At 41.5% G+C, this 26,057-nt stretch overlaps 1 protein-coding gene across 5 annotated transcripts; it reads left to right on the forward strand.

The window, feature by feature from the left end:
- The first annotated feature begins 1,712 nt into the window (after nucleotides 1-1,712).
- On the forward strand, nucleotides 1,713-25,974 carry atf7ip (activating transcription factor 7 interacting protein). Of its 5 annotated transcripts, none has more exons than XM_049721059.2 (14): nucleotides 1,713-1,785; nucleotides 16,256-16,747; nucleotides 16,825-17,194; nucleotides 18,345-18,520; nucleotides 18,652-18,789; nucleotides 18,924-18,995; nucleotides 19,100-19,206; nucleotides 20,848-20,915; nucleotides 21,094-21,735; nucleotides 22,360-22,461; nucleotides 22,552-22,626; nucleotides 22,970-23,049; nucleotides 23,349-24,638; nucleotides 25,079-25,223. In XM_049721059.2, the coding sequence occupies exons 2-13, from the start codon at nucleotides 16,262-16,264 to the stop codon at nucleotides 24,627-24,629; spliced, it is 3,597 nt and encodes a 1,198-aa protein (XP_049577016.1). In that variant the 5' UTR covers nucleotides 1,713-1,785; nucleotides 16,256-16,261; the 3' UTR covers nucleotides 24,630-24,638; nucleotides 25,079-25,223. The 5 variants fall into 5 exon arrangements, with proteins under 5 accessions (XP_049577016.1, XP_049577015.1, XP_049577012.1 ...); XM_049721058.2 differs by lacking the exon at nucleotides 1,713-1,785 and adding an exon at nucleotides 2,989-3,513; XM_049721055.2 differs by lacking the exon at nucleotides 1,713-1,785 and adding an exon at nucleotides 6,053-6,476.
- Nucleotides 25,975-26,057: the final 83 nt, after the last annotated feature.

The following is a 26,057-nucleotide window of genomic DNA, read 5'->3' on the forward strand; positions in this document are numbered from 1 at the left end:
AAGAAGCTATGACTACAATGCGGCCCACGAAAAAAATGAGTTTGACACCCCTGCATTAGAGGTTTAACATGAAATGTGTGTGCGGCGAGCTCCGTCAAAAAGTAGTCGAGTCCCCCCCCCCCCCCCCCCCAACCCCCCACAAATTGTACATGGACACAGTTTGGTGCCGCTACAAGCGAGTATATGTGTGGCCACTAGAGGTCAGGCTTGCACGAGAGAGAGGCAACCCAACTGACCAGTATAAAGAAATTGTTCTGGCACTTTCGGAATGGATCACTTTCGGTGTATAACCCCCCCAAGTTTTCTGTTGTGTTTCATGAGGCTGCGAGACATTGTGATTTGTAGTCTTCAATGGACCTGATGTGCAAGCACTGTGAGAACGTCCAAATTTTGTCCGTTTTTCAAATGTTCATTTGTCTTCTGTACTGAAGTTCCGGCACCGACCTGGCTGATGGCATACCCTTTGTGGTCCTACAATCTTGATCATATTGGTCCTGATAATGTAGGATCATCAGGTCTTAACAACACACATGAAATGTGATGTGTGTTGATGCCAAAGATTTTTATGAGATTTTGTCGAAGAAACGAAAACTGTCTTCATGTAAAATCGTCCTGGTTAAGTCGTTCTCATCCTCCCCCAAATGTCACTTGGCGACCGTGATAAGTGGATTACATATTTGGGGCAGAGCGAGTACTGTGCAAGGTTTGACTCCCACCGACAGACGGATGGACAAAGAGAAGGAAGAACGAAAAGTTCAGAATCGCTGACAAAATGCTTAGGTCAAACCAGCATTGATTCAATTGATCCCATAGTTTAGCCTAATCTAAACTTGCATTTGGGTTTGGGTGTTTGTTAGCAGGCTACTTCCTGGTTCACAGAGGACAGGCGGTGCCATCGTCATGCCACGACAATGGACGGTTCCATCCACGCTGTAGATCATTTTCTGTACCTCTAAACCAGATCCTTATCAAATTCAACAGTTTCTTATTCGTCCCAGACAGATTTATGTGACTTATTATTCTTTTTGCAGAAAAGGAAGTCTGAAGAAACATGAGGGGAATTTCCCTCCCAAAACCAGTAGATGGCGCTCAACCAAGGCCATCTGTTTTCTTGTTAGTGACCAACAGACCGATACTTGAACGTTCGTCACTTGGCAACAGTCCTGAAAACAATGTTTAAGAGAACAGACAGTATTTGAAAGTAAGTCGGTCTAATACTGTGGCTAATATGTTCACTATTTCAAACTTCAAATTGATTTAGCCTCAGAATCACCCTCCCGAAAAGAAAACAAATAAAAGGCTCAACATCCATCATTGACCATGTCATTGTCCGTGTAATCATCAGAAGTCTGACAAAATGCCAATATCAATGTTATGTCAATTATGGATTTACAAACCCGTTTCACGGACGGTGCACCTGTTAGCATGTCCGCCTTACACTTCAGAGGTGTAGGATTTGATTCTGGCTCGGGCCTTCCTGTGTGCAGTTGGCATGTTGTGTGAGTCCAGGTTCACCTATCACCTGCTAACTATTAACCGACAGGTCAGGTTTGTTGTGCAATTCTGTGAGGAACGGAAATAACATCTACATTTCAGCTCTCAATTCTTACTCCTCGCCATATGGCTTTTGGAGCTGAACCAGGTTTTTAACACAAAAGGATTTAGGCAGTTTATTACAGGAAACGTCTTGCTGCTTTGCTATATTAGCATGACTTCCCCCCTTGTGGCAGCCAGGGGAACTGCACGTTTCCAACACATCAACAAAATGGCTGACTGCTGCATGAGGTAAGCAGAATGAGGAAATTGACATGTGACTCTATTGTTGGGATTGTGACACGTTTAATGCGAAGAAGGGGGTTGATTTTTGTTGTTGCTTGTGGATATAACACTATTTAATTAGAATTAAAAGTCACCTTAACTCCTGTGATGAATAAGTAACAAAATTAACCAAGTGGAAAGAAGTGATGTTTTTGCGCTTGAGTAGTTGTTTGATTACATTTTAACAGCTTTTGGCTTGCTTCATGTGTTCAGTTATCGGATCGACATCATTTCAAACATCCACGGGAATAGGGTATTGCGGTTTAACTCTATCTTCGACCAAACATTTTAGGGGCAAAAGAATGGCCCACGAGCCTGAACCCGTTCTTTAGCCCGACCTACTGAGAATATTCAATACTGTATCCGGAATCTTGTAATATTTACTTATTTGTCTATGGTACCATTTACACCAGCACTGGTGAACCGTCAGTAGCTAGCAGGCGTGAAAGCTAACAATGGCAGGTTCCAGTGGTTTCCAGTGTTGTCAAAACCAAATTGTCTCTTAGCCATTGGGGGTGGGGGAGGGGGTGTTAACATTACATTAAAATGATATTAAAGTGTTGTGGGATCGTTGATTGGTGCATAGCGTCGATCTTGGCTGCACTGGGTCTAGTAGTGTTTCTGCGTGTTGAGATTTTTGTTTCATTTGTCAATTCATATTTCATTTTCTATGTGCTGCCATGTCATTGTATTCTGCCCATGCCTTTGAGAATCAGTCGTGCAGGGTGATGTGTATGTCACCACTGTATTTGTCCCGATTGGTTAGTCTGAGCAAGCCAATCAATATTGGTTTATACTAACAAAACACGTCTGGAGTGATTTGCACACATTCATTTAATAATCTGTAGATTTATTTTTTTAGATAACTTCATTCTGACCTAATGATATGCATAGCGCAGTTGCGTATTGTTGTATTGCGCTATTGTATTGTGGCCAATATTCCAAAATGACAAGCCAGTGTGAAATATAATCCCCGAATTTTAAGAACTGTGTGGCACATGTACCAACCACTGGTGCTGGTCCAGTGAAGTTTCAACAGAGCAGTGCGGCTTGAAATTGTTTTTCCAACTGACTCCTCCCCCCCACCATTTAACCCCTCCCCTCAGGTCAACCAATCCCAGCCCCCACCAATCCGCCATGATCGCGTTCTGTCTCAGTCTGGTCCCCCCAAGTTTTTTCTTTTAGTTCAGCTTCTGTCTAGACTTTCATAACTACCTTGTGGCTGTGCTGTTGTTGTGGATGATCTCTCACACACGTGCCGTTAGAGACGCGAACTAACTAAGACTCGAGGATTGGTAGAGTCCACCATCTCTCCCCTCCCACTCCTCCTCCTTTTTCTAAGTGGTTCTCCTCGAGCACTTCACTCGTCCCGCCTCCGCGCCACAGTCGGTTTTTGTGTGCGTCGGAAAAGAGGAGGAGCGATTGCAGGCGGTCGGACGGACGACTGAGGTAGGACTGGAGTCGGTTCGCGAGCGCAAAGGCGAACCAAGCACCACACCGCTGCCTCTGCCGTTGTGGTACAGTTTTTTTTGGCTCCAGTTTTCCGGCTCCCATCTTCCCTGTGCTAGCGGACTTTAAAAAAAAAAAAGTAGCGTTGGCACCACATCAAGGCGTGGAAGAGGAGCGGACTTGTTTCTTTTGCTGTTCGGGACACGTGAAAAATCGCGGCAACATCGCTCGACGACTCCACTGTTGGTGAGTGATGGTACTGCGGCTATAGCTAGCATGCACCGAATACTATTTTTGCAATTTGTCACAACATATAAACACTTTTTTTTATGCAGTTACTCTTTGTGTTGACATAGTTTACCTGCTACAATTTTTGTAAAGATTTCTTTCAATTTTAGAGGCTTTTATTTTAGACTTTTAACCAGACGTGCTCGGTTAGCGCTTGCTTTTCGAAAGCGTGTCACAATTTATTTTACTTTCCAAATATATTTTACAGAAAATGTTTAACTTTTCACATGTCTTAACCAAATAACACATAGATTAGCTGCATATTTTCTAGTTTTAAGAGCTGCTCACAAACGATTATTTTATCGATTAATTATTCTGACAGTTCTTTTTTTCGGTAAATATCAGATTTGATAGAAAAACAGTCTATCCAAATTAACATCCCAATTTTATTCAAAAACATTATTTTAAATTGACATATAATGATTCAGTTACTGGTTTTGTAATGTGCAGTACTGAAGAAAAGAGCAAGGGGCGCTACACTGCACACAGGCTGTTTCTGTTTAGCTGTAGGATGCAAAGTACAGTTGCCGGTCATATTTCGTCGTCCTCAATGGAAGCTATAAGCCGATCACGTACTTTCCACAGAGATCATCGGTGGCCATTCAATTGGAGCACCATATATGTTACCATGCTAACTGTTAGCATGTTAGCAGTTTGATCATTTGCATTCAAAATAGGATACAGACGGGGGTTTAAAACCGTTTTCAATTGGCCTCAACATTTTACCTATTGTGTTTGTGATCTTATATACAAAGCCAGTAATCCCAGTCAGTTGACCTTTGATATTTTTGTACTGGCGTTATACATTGTTACCATACTAACTGCTATTTTATCGCTTATATAAGCAAGACATTACTTTTAAGGTCAATGCTGAGAAATGCTATCAGGCAGCCTTGAAGCCTAACAGAAATAGACGGAAGACGGGGTGCTGTTTTGTGTCAGAAATACGTTCCCTGCTGGTTGAAAGAAGAACAGGGGATTACATCACGTTACTGTCTGACTAGTTGTTTGGATGTTTTTAATTGCTCTGCACTGCTATTTGGTCTGTCATCTTACCTTCTACCAGGACGCCCAAGGTATGTTATGAATTGAACAGATCAATTTTGAATCCATGTCTTCAGGTTGTCTCCCGTATCGATACTTAAAGCATTCGATTAAACTGAATGTGTTAGCGCTAGCGAGCACCTCGCCCAGCAGACTGCAGAGATGAGAGTTTGAGGGGAACAGGTTTGTTTAGAAGTTGGCAATCTTGTGAGTGTATCAAAGGGAAAATAAATAAATGAACTCACTTTGACACTGTATGCATCACAACTTGATTTATATATATATAAAAAAGTAAGACATTTTAATACTTTTAGATTCCATTAGATTTACTTTAATCATCTTCCTGTGGCCTCTAGCAGTAGAATTCTATTACAGGTGAGTGCCAATCTACTGCATTCCTTGTGATTATTCTACATTAAAACCCCCCCTCTTGGTTTGAAATGGTACAGGCCAGTAGTTTTCCATGCGCCACACTGGTCTTGGATGTGGGTGTGGCTTAATTTCAGCAGCTGGGCAGACAGGCAGTCCAGAACATCCCTTTAAAAATATATCCCGTAGACTTGAAGTAGATGTAGTAATTAAAAGTAATAGATAGGTAACCAGTGGTGTTTTTTCCGTGTTTAGACCACAGAGCACGTCAGGCATACTTTTGAAGACCGAGTTAATTTGGCACAAATCAGAGTATGTCTGTCTTACCCGCAGTCATAATAACCAATACATTTGCACTGAACACTATAAGTGTTGAGTTTTTCATAGGAGCAGATTTTCAGAACCCACCTGTGTGGATAAAAATGCAGTTTTTATAATTTCTCAGCCCATTTTTAAAGGGGGCACCTAATTGCATAATTAGGATAGTTGGATAAAATGTAACGTCTGATTAGTTTGAGATTCAGTGGCTTCACAAGAATAAGAAATAGATGTGAAATGTGCCAAAATCAGAGATCATAAATCAATTTAATCTTATACACTCAAATACTTGTGACCTTGTCTTGACATGTTAGTTCCATGTTGTTCCATCTGGGAAGAATGTATTTGGCCTGTATAAAATGGGACAGATGGGACAAAAGTAGCTCCAGTGGCTGCAGACCATGGCCACTCCAGCAATTTCACGTTACCACACGTCTGAATGAGTGAAGAATGTCTGTCATGGGAACAGCATAGAATTAGGCTGATATGAGCACGTACGGGATGTACCTTACACTCTGTACCGGAGATGGTGTCACGGCGTTCATTAATCATGGTGCGGCACATACCTTGGTTTTAAGGTCATGGAAATAAGTCGAATGAAAACCAAGTGCGTCGTAAGTGTGTATTTTCTTGCTCACGTGTTCTGAAATCAAACTGTAGGATATTGCATAACATGTTATTACAATTAGGCTTAAAACTGTACGTCCTGTTTGCGTTAGTCTTCAACCTATCAACATATTAATGCCCATCAACAATCACAGTTGGTGGAAATTGAGTGATTTTAAAATTCACAAGCTGCAAAACTCAACCCAGGTAAGAACACATTGCCCCTAACCTTTCCCCAAAAGGTCATCATGTCACCTCATCTTAGAAACACCAGATACAACGGTGTATACAGTGGAAGCTCAGCTTACAATTTAAATTCATTATTTGACTAGGTTCATGAATTTGAATGGAACAAGAATTAAACCATTTCAGCCAGCAAACAAAGTTGTATTTTGTTTGAATTAAAAAAATGGTTGAATATAGACGTAAGTGATAACACACTTTATTATGAAGAAATAACGCGTGTTTGCTCGCAAATCATTGTGTAGTGTAGTAATAAATACTCTATGTGTAGAGAACTGTATTGCATTATGGGTTGTGGCAGCCATTTTGGGCTAGCAGTATCCACGGTGAATCTAAACACGGTAGGAGTTTTCAGAATATAGATGAAAAGAAAATGTGTTTTTTAAATAAACAATAACAGGACTGGATCCCACGTCACACGTTTTGACGAGATATTAGGTCACATCTATATATTGTAGTAAAAAAAATAATATGTTAATAATTAAGGCTATGCTTTGAGGGATGAAGAAATCGAAACATTTCTGGAATAAAGAAACGAAAATTAAAGCAAGACCGCAAGTGCATTCGCATACAGATGAAAAATGATGCGGTAGTCTCCTTATCTCATTCAACTGTGTAAAATTAATTAAATTAATCATCGAAAAACAATGCAAAACGAATCACGGCTCGATCGTGCACAGCACTAGTAAAAACAATCCCAACTGCAGTGCCCTATAAATGGCCGACTGAACTCCAACCTTGATATGTTTGCATTGAAAATAATGTAGCGGTGTGTGTAAAAGTCGTCTTGGAATTGATCACAGTAGACCTGATATTTTCAATCAAAGTCATTTCAGTTGGAATGCCAAAAAGGTCTCCATGACATGGACACCTGGTAGCTATGTTCTTTCAATGCCAGTGTAACAAAGCTGCATTTCTGTCCATGATCTTGCTTTGGTGGTTTTGCCAAAAACAAAATCTCCATTTAAATCAATTTCACGGAACTAACTATGTTAGGCCATTGGTGAGAATATAGGTATCAAGCAGTTCTCCATGCTCCTTGGAGACGGCAGCTATCACCATGGACTAGATGTTTTGAAAAGACAGGCACATTGACCAAGGAAGCACACAGTAAAATAAAATTTAGTATTTTCATTTCGGTTTCAGAAGATAGTGCTGTGCAGTTCATGCTTTGGAGCTCTTTTGAGTCCAAGACCATTGCCTGTTGATTGGCTTTCCAGGGTAGACTGCATAAATATCGGACAAAGATAATCCAAGTAGGAAAGAAAAAATATTGAAAGCTACCTGGACCTGTGTGGAAAAAATTACAAGCCCCCCTTGTTAAATCATGAATCAATTGTGGCTGATCACATTTTTGGGAAAGCCGAGATCATTTTCACTCACCACAACAATCCTGATTACCTCCAGACCTGTTCAGTCAAAATATCTTTTAATTAGAATCGGTCTGGCAAATCGAAGTCAGCCCAAAGATCTCAAGAAGCCACAACAAAATGCCACCATCCAAAGAAATTCAAGAACCGATGAGAGACTGACTTCCATAAGTCTTGAAATGGGTACATAGCTATTCGTAAAACCTAAGGACTCAAGCGAACCACGGTGAAAGCCAGAAATGGCGAAAATATGGAACTGTGGTGAACCTTCCCAGGATTGATCGGCCAACTCTAAGTACCACAAAACCACTGTAACAACTCAGCCAGGAAGTCACAAAGGAACTTCGGACATCTAATCAGAAGCAGAATCATCTTTAAAAACACCCACTTGTCAATTTGAGGAACTCCAGTCTATCAAAAGAACTGTGGGGATTCTTTTGCCTCAGTTTAGGTCCGTGTTGGGCATGACTCATTGAGGAAAACAATCGCAAGGCATTAATTACTGCTGACAAATATGAACCTAAAGGCTTGTCTTAATACTCAAATGACTTCTGGAAGAATAATTTCGACTGGCAAGATGAAAGCTGAACTCATTGAAGTGTGTCTTGTTACATCTGTCCTAAAAGTAACACAACACTTTAGAAAAACATTGTATTAATGATGGGCTAGGGCTGCCTACTCCTGGACAACTTGCTGTGATTAATGGAACCATGAATTCTGCTCTTTACCTGAAAATCCTGAAGGAGAATATTCAGCCATTAGTTCATGAGCTGAAGTGGAAGCGCACTTTGTTTCTGCATCAAGACAATGATCCAAAACACACTGACAAGTCAACTTCTGAAAAAGTTTTGGAGTGACCTAGTGAAAGTCTGGAATTGAATCTGAGTGAAATGCCATGGATTGTCCTTAAAGAAGAACAAAATAATAAAAATATATCGAAGCGTGGCTGCCAGTGTAGCACCTACGGCTCCTCCGACCACTGTCAACCGCCGGCGGCAGGAAGGGTGAAGTGTCTTGCGCAAGAAAACGATGAGACATGACAAAGACGGATTGGAATTCAAACGACCGATCCTTCGGTTATTAAACGACGCACCCTACTGCCTGATCCATGCCTCTCCCATATAACCCAAGATGTCCAGACTTCCTGGAGATAAACAGCGACTTCAAACTACACATTGTTCAGATCCACTTCCATCTCATGGCGGACGCACTGACTTGCAATGGCTAATATCATTAGTCATAGTCGTTAGCAGATAGTGCCTAACAGCTAGCCGCCTTGACCTTTCACCCTTGGCAATCAGCTTGGAAGCGCAGCCACTTGGATGTCATCAGCTAGTCGTAAGTGTCTGGTTGGGGTCTCGACATCAGGCGGACTACTTTTCAAAGGCATTTACCCTTTAATTCTGAAACAGTTTCAGTTCTTACGATTGATTTCTAACAAGCAACGCTTACTCAAAGTTGAGTGTTTAATACATTTTATTGAACGCTTACTAAAATGGAAGGCAACAAGCTTCGGCAAACGTGATCATTGTTTCTCTTTTGAGAAATCGTTAATGCCCCAAAACCCTGCTGACTTAAAGTAGTAGTGCAAAGAAGGGTGGGCCAAAATATCGTCACAAAGGTGAGAAAGACTAAGTCTGTTGTAGAAAATGCTTGATTTCAGTTGTTGCTCCTGAGGGTGCCCCAACCAATCATTAGCTTTAGGAAGAAAGTATTTTTTTCACACAGGACCAGGTAACTTGGTGTATTTTTTCCCCCATTAATTTATAAAATCACCATTTTACAACTGCTTGAATTAGTTACCTTTATGTGATATGTATTGTAAACATTCACTATTGTAAACATTCAAATAGGGAAAGGGGGGGGGGCATCATTTGAGATATGAGTTTTTAAAGGCACTGTAGGTGTTGCAGTACTTATTTTTTTTGGAACACTTAAGTGTATTTCAAATATTCTTTTTATTTTGAAAACTTAGCTTAATGTAATTGAATGTATACATCCCATTTTCAATGGTCGGAATTATTTAGCCTGCTTTTTAATTAGTAACTAAATTAAAATGTTACTTTTAGAAGATCTGTAAATAAAGTATATCTGCTAAATAACATTTCAGATTTAACCTTACAAACAAACAAATAAAATTAAAAAAAAGAACAAGATTGGTTCTCAATGAAACGTGACTAAATCTGCAGAGCTAGGTGCAGGAGCTTTTCTGCAGTAACTCCATAGAGCAGTAGGAGCCATTTTGAAATGTCGTGTTGACTACAATCGATTAAAGGGAAAGTGGGGGCGTGGGGGAGGGGAAGTGTCATGCTGCTCAGAGTACCGGCGGTTGATCTGGTCTCAGGCCTAAAGATCGTGGAATGTTTGTGTTTTGTTGTCCCTCTCTGGACTAAGCGCTCTCCTCATGAACAAAAAAAAACTCGGCATTGGTGGATTGTAATTATTTGCCCAAAAAATGAAGAGCTGGGCCACATTTATATCTGGACAGACGTGAGCGCTAGCAGCTATCTTAAGAACACGCTCTCCCTCTCGTCGGCTAACTTAGGGAAATAGAAACAATATTGTGAACTAAACTGAACGTGTCTTTGCTTTAAAGCTGTGTGTTGAAACCCCATTTCTGCTGTAATGGTTTAGTCCGTGCCGGGCAGTAAAAACCTCCAACTGGAGCAGTCAGACTGCTGGTGTGGGGGAGGGGTGTCGCCGCTCTGCCTGCCTCTTACTTTCAGACCCGACTGTTTGGTGCTAGCTATAGCTCAACTGTAAAAATAGTAAACATAGCCATTTTAAAGCTGCTCATTACATTATGAAACTTTAAGCAACAACACCGCAACACGTATTAACGAGAACTTTTTTTTGTTTTGTTTTTAAACCTCTCGGAGGTTACTCATTTGGCACAATATTGGTTTGTTGTGTCTCACCCTGCCCTTTTTTTTTTTTTTTTTTAAATTGCACTTGTATAATCTCATACAGTCGCATATCGCTAAAGAATACTCAACATGCGCTGTGTGAAAACTGGCGCTTTTCCCCTCCCCCACCTTTCCTTCCCTTTTTTTCTTTCTACTCACCCTGTGCTAGCCGGTGAGAAAAGAAGACCAAATTATGCGTACTCTCGTTTGGCAGGCTAGGAGGAGGCGGTGCTTTTGGATTGCAAATTTTCACGTTATTTGTGTTGAATTTTTATTATTATTTTTTTTGCTTTCAATTGATACTTCAGTTTTTTGTGCACTTGGGTACGCTTAACTACCGTGATTTAATCTTTGGTTGTACGATTCAGCAACAGGATTCGGAATAAGCATCCGAATTCACATTTATAGTTGTGTGTCTACAGCTTTCATGTTGTCATGTGATCAGGAATGAGAGAGAGGGACAAATCGTAGACATACGTGACAGTTCTACCAATTAAGAATTTATCAGCTGATGCCGGGTAGACTACTCTAGTTTTATATTTAGTGGATAACATTTGAAAACCATGCCCACCCAGTGGAGAAAGAGCAAATAATAATCTTTACTAATTCTACTGTCAACATTGTGCGAGATTTGCTTCCGATGCATCATCTTTTTCTATTTAGATATTAATTAGAAATAATTGCAAAAGCTATGCAAACAAAGAAAGTGCTGTAACACAAGACGTGCTCGAGGTATCAGGATCTACGCACCAGAAGACCTGGTGGCCATTTTGAGTTTCACTGAATCCAGATGAGCACAGTGAGGGTGGGGGGAGGGGAACCATATACACCGTGCGCAGTATTATTGGAATGCAGACTCGGAGCTCTCACTGATTTGTCTTTGATTTTACTGGACGTATAATTATAGTTTATACAGTATTCCAAAGAAAGATTAGAACTTGATAGTTTTAGTTTTTCACTGATTAATTCAAATGAAATAGAACACACCACATGGTCTATTAGCAACAACATGGGAAACAAGGGAAATCCAGATTTATTTAATGTTTAAAAGTGCTCATTTTGTTTTTCAATGCAATTCGGTACATGAGAATACAGTTTTCAGTTGATAGATTTTCCTTGTTTATCCGTCCTGGGTGGTAGGCGGAGTCTGTTCAAAGATTCGCTCATGTCTCAGCAGAGCATGCTGCTCACAGGAGAACTGGTGGCCATTTTGTGTTTCTGCAGTCTGCACTATCACAGGGTGGGGGATGGGCAAAAAACCGACACACAGCTTGTTTAGTTCCTAGAACAGGATTTTGAAGGAGGACTGGCAGGGGTTGCAAATGAAAGTTTATTTGTATCACATTTCACTTGCACTTCATATACCCCAAAGTATCCCTCAGGTTATAGCTTAGAAAAAAAAAAAATCACCAATTAAACCTCTTTTGTGAACAACAAAGCAAAGTTTAAAACATAAAACATTATTTTGTATGTTTCAAAAAAAAAAATCTCTTTACCATCTTCTTGTTTTTTGAGGATCACCCCTGTATTTGAATGGTTCAGCCCAACAACTGCTCTGTCTGCTCTGGTAGCGAGAGGGCAGACAGAGAGAGACTTTGTAGTTTCCGACTGTGCCGCCCGCGTTCATGCGCTGCAAGGCTACCATGCTAACTCCAGTTTTTTTATCCATCTCATTTCATATACCGACCTTTTTCTGTTTTGTTTTTCCATTAAGCGCTTGTTCGGCTTCTTTTCATACATGTGTCGTAAGCAAGAAAATTCTAAACCATAAGATACAATTTGTCTTTGTCTACTAGTTTGGGTGTCTTTAATGGTAATAGGATTGTTAAATGGTGTGAATATTAATCTCTTGCCTTTTTGAACAAGATCCAATTTCACCACTGCCATTTCAGTGGTTCAGTCCAAATGACAAAAGGAAAGTGGAGGGGGGCTTGTTAAGGGGGGCGCAACTGCGTATGGCGGGGGAGCAGGGTTGCTGCTGCACATGGATTGAGTGCGAACTGGTGCAGTCCGTGCTGTGTCTCTGTATGCAATTTGGATTATAGTTTAAGTATTTTTTCTTCATCAATTTATTTTCTGCACGTGTAGAATGCAGATCTAATGGCTTTGAAAATACAGTTTTGAAATTAATGGTAGGGTCTGACATAGGCTCCTCCCATTTTATGTTCTCTTGGGTCACAGACTCCGCTGTTAATAACTGCAACTAGTTTTCTAGGACAAATAGGAACCACTAAAACACAAGTGTTAGAGCTCCCACATAATATGAGAGAGCAGTTAATGAGTTTTTTGGGGATATACAAAACTTAACCCATATATAAACTTGATGTGTAATCTGTCTTTGTCCTTGATTTGTTTCCTTCAACAAAAGCTATTTATCTCCCCCCTGCCCTCATTCAAAATGGTTTAGTCCGTACCAGCTGTAGTTTTCCATACAGTGTACTAGTCCGTGCTAGAGTTGGGGGAGGGGTGTTGCTTGGCAACTACTTGTGCAATTTACGCAGATTTTGTCTGTCTGCGCTGCTAGCTACACTAGATGTTGACAATCATTATGCTGTACCGAATTATTCCCAAAGAAGATTTACTGGTATATAAAAATAGGTATCTTTTGTATTTCTTAGATTCAGGAATCAGATTTTTATCTTAGATTCAGGAATCAGATTTTTACATCAAGGTTCATGAATTTAAATCAGGCCACACGCCCTAACATAGGATGCACCCAGATTTAGAACAAGATGGACTAGTCCTGAAGAGCTCCTCCTCCTTCCGCCTGTTTTCCTGCAGGTCTGTGCATGACAAAGCCTCTCCCTTCCCCCAGTCATCAAAGCCCTTTATTTAGTCTTTACATTTAACACCAATGTCCAACTTTAAATTTTTACAGACATATTACCTTTGATTTTAGTCCATCGTCTTTTTTTAATCTTAAATTCCCTTTTAGTTTAGGTTCTACATCGTTTTTCTATGCTTTTTCTTATGCTATGCTATGCTAACCAAATAAATGTATTTAAACCCAAATAGTATGACTTCAGTATAGCATATTAAATATTTGTAGAAATATCACCAGTACTATGTCCCCAGTTACACATTACACATTCTTGTACGTAGCGCTGTGTGCATCCATGCAGTAGGTTCAAGTTGTTCTTGAGAACCGCAAGTAAAATTATAGGGACAACAAATAAGTATGCAGCTCAGTCTGCTCAGTAGCATTCGCTTTATATATGCGAGTAGACTATTTGTCAGATGTCATGTCTTACTTTGCACCGCCGTTAATACAAATAAATGAATTTGCATACAAAGCCAACATGGTGCGCATACGCACCCTATCACATGATTCACCCCTACCTCTAAAACCAACGTGGACTAGTCTGAAAAGAGCTCCTCCTCTTCCTTCCTTTTATGTTCTGCTGCTGGCCTGCTTGGCCTTTCCCTTCCCCCATACACGTACGTAAGCCTCAGCAAACAGCCTTCTAATAGTTGACAATTCTTTGATTTTTAAAGGGTATGTAAAGGCACTGTTAACATGTTTTAAAAATCCAAATAATATTATAGAATTTGAAATAACATTGCATTCGTGAGCCAAAGGCAGTCAATTTGTGTGTAGTTCTCGAACTTTCCTGCCCCTGTCATGAACCACGCCATTCTGGATCACATTACCATGTGACGTAGATGATAGGACTCCCCGGGATAAATGTCTGTTCCACGATGGTGAAGGTTTGTGTTGTCCAATTTTGTAGCAATTCGCACAAAACCCACAGTTTACATCGTTTCCCAACAACGGAATCTATACGACGACAATGGGTTCGTTTTGTCCAAACAACACGAGCCGATTTTAAGACCCCCTCGCCAGACTCTCAAGCTGTCATTTGTGGAGCTCATTTCACTCCGGAATGTTATCAGGGGTCAATGATGGAGCATCTTGGCTTCAAAACTAAGAAACTTCTCAAGCCAGACGCAGTCCCTACAGTCCAACCTGTGCCCACAAAAGAACAATTGGTTGCCATGGGGAAGAAGAGACAACGGAGCCCCCCCAAGTTCACCCACCCCACTTCAAAAGAGCCAAAAGAGAGCTGTGGAATTGTCAAAAGGGAGATTCTTGGGGTATGAAAATGTTACCTTTATGTTATTTGAAAAATAAAAAAGTTTAGGCTTATAACCAAAATTCAGCATTTAGGTGAAGTAAGCGATTTTGATTAGGTGTCAGATGGAGATGCCGATTGTTCTTATTAGTTGACCCCCAATCTCAGATATACAAATCTGTCATATCGACCTGCCCTTCAGTCTTGTCAAAATCCTATGAACGTGTAATTTTTGGACGCCAAAATCGGAGAATGCTTTTAGCTTTGCCAAATAGAACATTTTAAGCGGTTACGGGATTCCTACATTAGGGTAATAGCTACTATTTTACTTGGAATAAAATATACTTGCGGTTTCTGCTCAATTGATGTGAGCAAGTTTGTTTACTAAAGTTCCCACCATTTTTTACTGAACGTAGTTGCTGCAATCTGCTGTCTTCGACAGGGGACCTCTTTCAGCTAGCTAGTGAGAGCTGTGCCTGGCAGCTAACAGCAGAGCAAACGGCCATTTTGAGTTACTGCATTGAGTCCTGGCGCAGAAAATGAAGCCGCTGGGTGGGGGAGGGGGATATTGAGCTCAGCCCAGCTTGCGCCGATGTTAAAATGTTGCGGTAATCATGTTTGTAGTTCACTCCACCCCTTACTTGTTCATGCTATATTTAATACATTGCTGGGGTTCACCTTGATGCTTTTTAGTTTTAAGAGTGTTTGTGTCATGAATGAACATAGTGCGTATCTGCACAAGTCTCATCTGACAAAGTCATCAATCAATAATGTTGGGTGAGAATTTCACTTTTCCCACATCTAAATACAAACAAGGACTTTTCAGCGTGAGTCTTGCGGGTCAGGGCTGCTGCATAACGTACATAAATAGACTCGGCTAAATTACCGTGTGCTTGGAAATCAGTTTTAATGGGTTTTGTCAGTATGTTGTGACGTTTTGCCATTACCCGAACCCATGTCTTCTGAATTAATATGGCCTTAAAATCAAATGTATATGTTTTATAACTGCTTTTTCAGTGTATATAGTTCCCATATAAAAAGATAAATTACTATAAAATGACAGATGGAGCCCTTGTGTGCAAAAATAAGGTGCATATAATTGAATGCTATGATAAATTCAGGTGCCCAAAATATAAAAAATGCGCACAAGCGTCTTAAATACGGAAACTCGTGCATGTTTTGCATAACCTCTGTACTGCTGCGGGAGAGCGTCCTCAATCCATACACTCTCATTGGCTGAGGATTGAACCAATAGCAAAAATGGGGGATGGGAGGAAGGTTAGGTTGCTGCTGCTTGTTGTAAGCTTCAATGTCATATGGGTTTGTCAGATGGCAGGTCAAAGGTTAACAAACTTTGAAAATTTAGCCAAATTTATCATTTTGATTAAGAATGACTTGATGAGAGAGAGTTTCTGGCTCACTGAGCTCTGCCTTACTCCGGGTGCAGCTATGTCCCCCTTGAACATACACAGTTGTATATGTGTTGATTATTTTAGAATCTTTGAGAGAATTGTTGAAGGGAAGGAAAAAAAGATTTGGGGTGTTGTGCATATCCCGAAAGAACTTTCTGGAAAAATACAGGCTGGCATCCATAGGGCTCTAGAGGGCCCTCTAGTGTTGCTTTTTAGAAGCCACAACCATTATGTTCCTGTACAGAATGTAATGATAACCACAGACTCTGATTATGCCACTATCCTCACATTGACCACATAGTCTTCATAAACCCTGTAAGATTCATCGTGGCCTCTAATACCTCCTTGTCACTCCACAGGCAGCAATGGAAGTTGTTGTGACGGAAGAGAAGAAGAAGATATTCCGCGCCAGGAAAACTATGAAGATCAGTGACCGGCAGCAACTGGAAACCCTTCACAGCACTCTATTCACTGCAGCTTCGAGTTCGTCGGAACCTTCTCCTCCACCCCCTCTAATGAACGGCTCGCACAGAGAAGATGGACAAAAGGACATGGAGCAAAACAGCCACCAGGACTCAAACTCCCCCATCGCTACATCCCCCGCCTCTATGACCTCTTTGAGTTCTCCTGCACCATTTCTTTCGCTCAATCTGTCCCCCTCACCAGTACCTTCCCAAAGTCCAAAAGAAAAGGACGAGCCTTTTTCAGGGCCTTCGTCACCATTCCAAACTATAGACTTTGAACAGAAAAAGGAGGAGGAAAATTCACTCTCATTGCAGGAGACCTCTGAAGCAGCAGCGGCAGAATCCAAAGAGCCGCAGGACTCCAGCAAGGTATTGGAAAAGCCCGAGGTAATGACCTGGGTCACTGTTGAGCTGGTTGAAGTGATTGATGTTCACCTAGGAATAACTTCATTTCTCTCTTTTAGGAGGCCCAAACCCCAGCAGAGAAAACTGCTAATGAAGCCATTAAGGACTCTGCTAAAGGATCCGCTTCTTTGCCTCCGGAATCTGATGGCACAGTCCCAATGGAAACGAACGCTACCATGGCTGATGACGCAGCCCGAATCAAGTCTCCAAGTACCAATTCCTCCATTCCTTCGGCCTCTTCATCCGTGGATATAAAACAGGACAAGGACATTAAGCAAGAGACAAGCAAAGATCAGCAAAAGAGAAATATGCTAAAGCAAGACAAGATGGAGGTTACCGTTGTTAAAGTGGAGGCCAAAAAAATCAAAACGGAAAGTGAGCAATCTTTGAAGCCGCCGCGCCCATCCTCCACTCCGCCATCGGGTACCGGTAAGAACCATTGGCAATCATTTCATATCGTTAAGATTTGAATTTCTTTCTTCTGACGATAATAGTCCTGTCAATTGTGGCAGCAGGACTTACTGTGAATATTTGCATTTTGTCTGAAATGGAACAATGAGGTGGAATTTTCTTTGGCCCATTATGAACTACCATAGTTATGGAAATCCACTTGGTTCTCTCTCGTGGTAGTTAAGTTGATGTGTCTGAGCGCGTGCCAGAGGGTTGTTTTGAGAAAACTTTGCCGCTCACGTACAATGCAGTGGAAGTGACAAGCATCATGGAAGCTAGCCCCAGAGATGCGTGCTGTTTTGGTTGTATTACGAAATGGTATTACGTCACCAACGTCACTATATGGCATCAGGATCAAACTAGTGATTGGCTAGTGAGCAGTCAAGGGTTTGTTTTGCCTAGCCGAATGTCAGCTGCGGGCAGGGCCAATGCTTTCTTGAAAAGGATAAGCCCAAACCTGCCAACCACTATGCATTTCATATGGCAAGGATCTATTTTTGTCCCCTCAAATTACACTGGTATGATAGGCTTCATCTCGTTTCTTTAGTCCCTTGTGAATATGTATGTAATGTTTGATATGCTGCTTGGGGGTTACGTGGAATGCAAAGATTACATGCAACTTCTATGATGCTGCATTTTTTTTATCTGACTTTAGCGTTATATCGTATCAAATGTCCTCAACTGGCTAGCTTTATTAACAATGCCAATAATGACAACCTCCCGGTGCAGAATTGGAATGAACAAATTATATGATGAGAAATCTCATGAAATTGTTCTTATAAAAATAAATTTGTATTTGAATCTTTTTTATGTAACATCTCAAAATGAAACGGAACATTTTTAATGAGCAAAGTATGTTTTGTTTAGTATATTTGTGTTTTTGTTTATTCATAAATATGTAAAACACACTCCATTGTTTAACTGGGTCGCCTCTGCTGTCATTCGTGGATTTGACCTTAATCTAGGTCATCTTGTCGGTTAGTTAGACGGTTCCTTAAAAACGGGTATTGTTATCTGTGTTGGTACAGTTTCAACTGAAGTTGCCTTGAATAGATCTTGTGTAGGAAAATATGATGTGATGAAGTAAAATCGCAACTCTATTTTCATCATGTCTTTCTTTCTCAAACAGCGTCAGAGAAGAATTGTTCTTCTGGAATCAAGCGTACTTTGTCGGAGGGCTTCGACAAAGAGGGTCAGACTATCAAACGGGACGGGAAGAGACCAAAGATGGATCAAGGCGAGTTGGAGGCTCAGCTGGAACTCAAAATCACAGCAAAAGCTGGCAGTCATCACAAGCTTGAGAAGGTAAATGGATATAATTGAAATTGTTTTGACAATTGTGGTAATGCCATACGTTTTATAGCATCACAGCGTACATACCTTCAAATATAAGCTACTTTTCTCAACTAAATAATCATTGTTTTGTACTCTTTTAGATTGTGCAACAATTAGTGAGTGAAAGGTTGAAGGCGCTTGAGATGGCAATTCTTGAGGAAAGTTTCCAGGATTTGAAAGGCAGAGTTGACAAAATTGAATGTGCCACAAAGCACCAAATGGCCATCCACTCTCTCCAAGTAAGTTTAAGAAAACAGGGATAATGAAAATAATCATGGCGACAATCAGACAATCACTGCACAAATATTTTATCGTGATTTTATCATGAATACTTGAATTTTTACGCCAATTTTAATTTTCTATTCCTACTCAGGCCAAGATAGCTCGACTGTCCAAGAAATTTGGGGAAGCCAATCAGGCATCAGAAAATAAAAGAAAACACGAGGTGAGCAACGTCTTTGATACTTTCTAGAATGTTTGCTTGCATCTGTGTAGCGAGTGATGAAATGTGGAAGTATTCATAGTGAATGCCCGTCTGAATCTCCGCAGGCACTTGTTGCTTCTTCTGCTATCGCTGCTGCCGCCGCCGCCGTTGCCTCTGCTGCTGCTACTACCACCACCAAAACATCGGTTATAAACACTCCGCAAGTTCAACGGTAAAGTGTCCATACAAAGAATAAATTCTCATCCCTGATTGACATTTTAATTTTTTTTATTTAGGTTGTTAGTTTAACAATTTGAAAGACCCTTTCCCATCAACTTTACATCAAATGACAAAATAAATACTAGTTTTATAGGACAGCAAAGTGCAGTGCTTGCTCGTATGGGAAAAAAATAATTGACCGTTGTATGAACGTGACAATACCGGACTGAGCCGTACTTGACATTGTCCCGGGTTGCTATCTGTAAATTTCTGAATTACACAAAAATGGACAGACAGACAAAATAATCTTCTCATCCTCCAAATCCATACCATTCCATGTCCCACGTCTTCACTTTACCAGGATCCGCTTTAACCGTAAAACTTCTTCAGACTGCTTTGGACACACATGTCCAGGTCTTTATTACACACATGCTCGGGTCCCGGTCCTGAGTCTTGTGACGTTCTACAATATCACATCGGGCCGTGCAGAGTGTAGTTAAAACTGCACCTCTCCTTCCAACAGCGTGCTCCGTCGGCAGGCGGTAGAACCGCAGCCCGAGACTCCCAGACAGCAAGTGGCTCTCAGTGACGGGAAGACTCCTGGCAAGAAGGAGAAGGGAAAAGAAGACAAGGGGCAGGCAAAGGAAAAAGAAATGCCACGGAAAACTACCATGGCAAAAGATCTGGCCGAATACAATGAAGGGAAATGCAAAGCGGACATTAAACTCCGTCCACTACCTGCCCACATGGAGAAAGTTTTGTACCACAACTCCAAAAGAAACACGGACGCTCACCGGCCTGACCGTTACGCCTCTTACATTTTTCGATACTTAGTCCCGTACGAAATTTACTGCAACTGGGTGAACAAGGTCGACTACGTGGGCTTAATGGGAAAGCAGGCACTGCCCAGGAACTTACGGAGAACTATGAGGAAATATATTGAGCATAGATTCCCAGGCCTGCCCAACGGCTGCTGGAGAGAGATTCGTGATCTTATCAATGAAATACTGCAAGTCAAGAGGAGACCGGAATTCTTCCAAAAAGTTGACGGAAAAAATGGCTTTTTATTGTAACCGCCCCGTTGAAAGGAACAGAAGCATACTGGGACAATTGTCATTGTGGCATCTAAAACAGCGTTATTCAATTAGCGGCCCGCGGGCCACATGCGGCCCAGATCCAACCCTCGGGTGGCCGAGCTTGTGGTCCCGCCTGCCTGAATTGAATTGCATCCAAGAGATGCAGAGGATATCCCGGTTTGCAAGATTTTAAAAATTCCTACAGTGTTTGATTATGTGAATGCAACACTCTCCACACTACATTTCTTGATTTGAAAATTTGGCCCTGCACCAGAATCTTAATATTGTACGTAAAAACATCATTTCATTTTTCAAGGATTCTGAATCCTTGGTGATTTCATATATACTGTCTGAAGAACTGTCAGCACATTTTAAAAGACAAAAGTGACACACCGACTAATAGGTAAATGATATTTGTTTTAGTTTTAAAAATGAAACTGTAGAATCAAGTTATGCAAAGATGGCTTAATAAAAGAGCAATCAAATGAACCATAGTGTGCTCAGTTGTTCCTGATGTGGGCAGCTTGATCTCCTTTAGACCTACCTATCAACTCTAAGCATCAAATCTTTCCAAACAGGCCAGTCCGGACACCCATGGAGTTGAAGCAGATCCCAACAACAGCTGTTACTTTACCCCATACTGCTGGTGAGTTGCACTTTTTGACAACCCTTTGGTAGTTCCTAACTACTGGTAAACATCTAACCAATGTGAAAATTTTCATTTCTTATTAAGGCCTTTGTATATCACGTTATTGATGGGATTTCACTGTAACCAATGAAATATGTCGCTGTTATGGTTTTGATGGTCTTCTTGTCTTTCGCAGCAAAATCCGGCTCACTCGTTCCAACCTCAGTCTCCTCCACTACGGCCATGGTTTCCCAGGCCCCCATCTTAAAGCTGATCACTTCTTCCTCCAATGCCGTCTCCACCTTGGCAACCGGCATCACCACTCAGAGTCCTACAGGCACCTTATTGCTGAAGACGGCACCCGGGAGTAGCATGATGACCGGCCAGCCGCTCATCATACAGCTGCCTGTCTCCATGACAAACGGCCAGACGGGAACACTGGTCAACTTCCCCGTGTCCTCTCTGCCTACGGCGAGCACGCTCAATAAGAACAAAACCACTGCTTCCACTACCACGTACATCATCAAGCCGGCTCCTGTCACTACCACTGCTGCGGGTTCTATCCCAACCCCAATCACGGTGCCAGCGCTCCAGGCTCCCCCTAGCCAGATGTCCTCCGGCCAGCTCTCACTTACCCGAGCCGTGTACCAGGGTGGCGCTGGGTCCATAACTACCCCCAACGCCGGAGTTTCTGTGACCCCAGCCAGGAGCCTGATTTCCACTGTGTCTGTCGCTGGAGCCATGTCTACGGCATCTTCGTCCTCAACATCGGTTCCAGCAGCAACAGGTTCCGCAGCTCCAGGACCTCCGCAAGGGACATCTTTGACTTCCAAAACAGGTGCAATACTTTTAGTTGTTTCTTTGCATTATTTCTATCACTTTTCTTTTTTATTTGCTTTATTTTGCAAACCACAGATGCTCACATGTAGATTAACCCAATCAAATAAAACAACTCGGAATTTAATTTCATTTCTATTTACCCAGGGCCCGATACCAATATTTGAGAAAAAATAAAATTACAGATTAATCCGCCGTTTAATTTAAAGAATACATACATGCATATATTAACATATTTTTAATCTCCAACAATTATATGAATGAAAGCTAATTAACATTTGACTGTTTTACAAAACTTTGCCCGACAGTATTTGCTCAATGTTTAACTAAAGATAAATTTAGTAACAAAACATGCAATAAAAAGCAATTAAAAATATTTCACTAAAATAGAAATAAATCAATGTATAAATGAGTTTAAAAATAACTCTGTTCTTGTGCTTGTTGCTGCAAATTAGATTATTGTACTGTATTGTAATTGTACTGATGGAGCCTGCCCGGTTTCAAGGCAAAACTATAACAGTCCACTTGCAATGAATTCAATGCTCCGATAAGTCACTGTATTACCCCTTTTTTTTAGTTTGTAACACTTTCCCTTCGATTTTTTTTGTGTATTCTCTATCTGTAGAGAACCAAGCCGCGGGAACCACTCCATCCAAAGCAGTTGTTCCAGTAGCCCGCAACAAAGGTGCTGTCATTGATCTCACTGAGGATGATGATGATGTGCAGGGTAAGAGTGAAAGGAAATGTAAAGAATAGTTTATTCAGTCATTTCCTTTGCAGGAACTTTGTATCTAAAGATGTGTTTTCTGCTTCTCAGTGACAGGAGTGAAGGTGGCTACGATTCAAACTCCCTCGCTGAACCAGCGTCCAAATCCAATCAACATTCTAAACAGTAAGCGCTGTTTTATACTCCTTACCACTTTTATTCATGATTTCTTGTACCTGATATTATATTAATAATCAATTTACTAAAGAAGTCCTGATTAGAGTAAATATTTGTGTCCAAATACTTGTAAGCTATAAGTATCAAATAATCAAGTCAGGAGGGCGGTAACTCGGCGTGTTTATCATCCGGAACTTGCTTTCTTCGAGAATTCGAGAATTCCCCATTGCTTAATTTGTTATAGCACCACCTGGTGCTTTGTACGCCTAACTGCATGCAAGTCTATCAGCGTGGATGTTTTTTTTGTTTTTTTTTATTTTAAATCTCAATTGTCACTGTTCTTTCTCCTCAGGCGCCGGGGCCAGATCATCCCCACAAAGCAGCCAGAATGCATCCAGCAGTAATTCATTGGTGCAAAGCCGCCCCCAACTGGTAAGAGTTGAGAACTACATTCTATTTTCGTGTTTTGTAATTTGTTGCATTTTTTTTTTTTTAACGCATTATAAGGCGCACTTAAAATTGACTTAAAAAACGACATTCTAATTCAGAGCTCCTTATATATGGATCAATTAGGGAATTGATCCATATTGGTTTTACGCAGCGCTCTACCGAAAATGTTTGAGTACGACTGGTAAATTACAAGGTCGCATCGCTTGCAGCATTATGGCTAAGGTGGTCAGGGGTGTCACCGAAGTAATAGTGGTAAAAACCCATACTGTGCTTACTCCTAGTCCAACACCACTTGCGTGTACAAAGACCCTGAAATGGCACCTCTCAAGAGACACGCATATGACGCCGAGTTCAAACTCAAGGCTCTCAGCTACGCAGCCGTACATGGGAACAGAGCAGCTGCGAGAGAATTCAAGGTTAATGAATCAATGATACGGAAGTGGAAGAAGCAAGAAAATAATCTGTCCCAAGTAAAGAAGACACAAAAGAGTTTCCGTGGGAACAAAGCAAGATGGCCACAGCTGGAGGACAAACTGGAACAGTGGGTTGTTGAACAGAGATCTGCAAATAGAAAGGTTTGTACAGTCAGTATTCGGATGAAGGCAACAGAGCTAGCACAGGAAATGAACATCACTGAATTTCATGGCGGTCCTTCATGGTGTTTTCGGTTCATGAAAAGACGTAATCTCTTAAACCGCAAACGAAGTGCCATCTCGCAGCAGCTGCCAAAAGATGGCCAAGAAAAGGTGTCCAAGTTTCACGCATACTGCAAAAAAATTATCACTGAAAAAAAAATCCAGCCAGAGCACATCACCAATATGGACGAGGTAACGCTCAGCTTTGATATTCCTCTGAACGACGCTGTGGAGAAAACTGGCACCAGTACAGGGGATGAGAAGACATCCTTCACTGTAGTTCTCGCCTGCCAGGCCAATGGGAACAAACTTCCACCAATGGTTATTTTTAAGAAGAAGACCTTGCCAAAAAAAGACTTTCCAGCCGGCATCGTCATCGAAGCGAACTCGAATGGATGCATGGACGAGGACACCATGTGTGCGTGGCTGAGAGAAATTTTTGTCAAGAGACCGGGTGGCTTCTTCCACATTTCTCCATCCTTGTTGATTTACAACTCCACGTGTGCTCATATTACCGATGCTATCAAAAAACAAGTGAAGAAAACTAATTCGGAGCTCGCCGTCAATCCAGATGGATCAAGTAAAGAACTCCAGCCGCTATCTATTGGTGTCAACGGTGCATTCAAAGCGAGAATGCAAGCTGCGTGGAAGCAGTGGATGGCAGAAGGCGAACACACGTTCACCAAGACAGGGAGACAGCGCCAGGTCACTTGTGCCACTATCTGCCAGTGGATCGTGGATGCCTGGGCTGATATATCAATCTCAACTGTGGTCCGAGCTTTCACCAAGGCAGGAATAATCAGTGAACTGCCAGGAAATAGCAGCGACACTGACTTGGATAATGACGAAAGGGAGCCGGACACATTGGTTGCCACACTCACCCAACTGTTAAATTGGGACATGGAAGAAGAAGAATTCGAGGGATAAATGGACAGGGTATGAACTGAAAAAATGAGCACTACATCTCATGTAACTGTACAATGTTGAGTTATGCGCAACAGTATCAGACTGTTTCTTTGATGTGTTTACAACTGCACAAAGAACTAGCTTTTATACCTAAGTTGAACAATTACGAGAGTTACTATATTCTAAATGCAATAACGTTTGATTTCGTGGTAAGGGAAAAGTTCTCCTCCACGTTTGACTTAGCGTGAACCTCGGGGTCACTATCAATGAAGGTGCGCCTTATAATCCAGTGCGCTTTATAATCCAGTGCGCCTTATAGTGCAGAAAATACGGTAAAACCTATGTACATTTTGACGTATGACAAGCATCACAATTTTTTTTTTCGACTAAAGCTGGATTGATCAAAAACTGTCCTCCACGCCACGACTTGTCAGACGTTCTTACAAACGACTTATCTTTCCGTCTCGTAGGATTCCTCCATGAAATCCCGTACCCCTTCATCGACGACGCCAGCCCGGAGCACCGTCATGACACTACCCGCGCTGCCCCTGGCACCTATGCCCCCAAGCCTCCCGGCAGAAGCTCAGCGGACCTCGCTTCCCCAGCAACCACAGCTCAAGCTGGTGCCAAGTGAGAGCGGCATAGTCCTGTCCTGGTGCGTGGCTGAAACAGATCAGTCATGCGCGACTGTCGAAAGCTACCACCTCTATGCCTACCACCAGGACAACTCAAACAGCAATTCAGGTCAGCAGCACTGGAAGAAGATCGGGGAGGTGAAAGCCCTTCCATTACCCATGGCCTGCACCCTGACCCAATTCCAGTCTGGGTCCACATACCATTTTGCGGTTCGAGCCAAAGACATCTATGGGCGCTTTGGCCCCTTCTGCGAGCCCCAGTGCACAAATGTCATCAATCCTAGCTCAAACTGAACACCTACAAAAATAATTTGCATTTGATTGTTACTTATTTTAGGCAATGTTATGTCATAGGAGCTCCAATATTGTTCATTGTTGACATAGAGTATCTGTAAATTGTTCTCAGCCGACCGACATTTGACTGACTTGGAAAGTTGCAGCAGCAGATGGTGTAGTTCAGTGCTTGATGTATTTTTCATGGTTAATACTGTTGTACATAAGTGAAACTCTTCTCCACCTCCTCATGGTCTAGTTCTGATCATTTATGTTATTGGATCATGTACATTTGCCCAGGCGTTGTTTTGCTTTACTGGAGACATGATGCCAGAACTCTCTTGTCAACAGAATTGCACAAAAATGTATACATGTGTGGTAGGAACTGAATGAGAATTTTTGTAAGTTTTGTCTGGTAACCAGACTTGTGACAAACACAAATAAAATGTTTTATTAAAGCTGCTCCCTATTTCCATTCCGGACACTTTTGGTGGGTAGTATTTAGACGTGAATGTGAAGTAAATATAAATAATTTCTTTTT

This window comes from Syngnathus scovelli, chromosome 5, assembly GCF_024217435.2.
Source record: "Syngnathus scovelli strain Florida chromosome 5, RoL_Ssco_1.2, whole genome shotgun sequence".
In the NCBI taxonomy this organism is placed as follows: domain Eukaryota; kingdom Metazoa; phylum Chordata; class Actinopteri; order Syngnathiformes; family Syngnathidae; genus Syngnathus; species Syngnathus scovelli.

Bases quoted from the DNA above. Each gene is read 5' to 3' on its own strand.
- atf7ip (XM_049721055.2), top strand. From the start codon at position 6,399: ATGTGTAGAGAACTGTATTGCATTATGGGTTGTGGCAGCCATTTTGGG. The intron at 6,477-16,255 runs GTAGGAGTTTTC...GTCACTCCACAG, and splicing joins CCACGGTGAATCTAAACACG to GCAGCAATGGAAGTTGTTGT. The intron at 18,790-18,923 runs GTAAGTTTAAGA...ATTCCTACTCAG, and splicing joins TGGCCATCCACTCTCTCCAA to GCCAAGATAGCTCGACTGTC.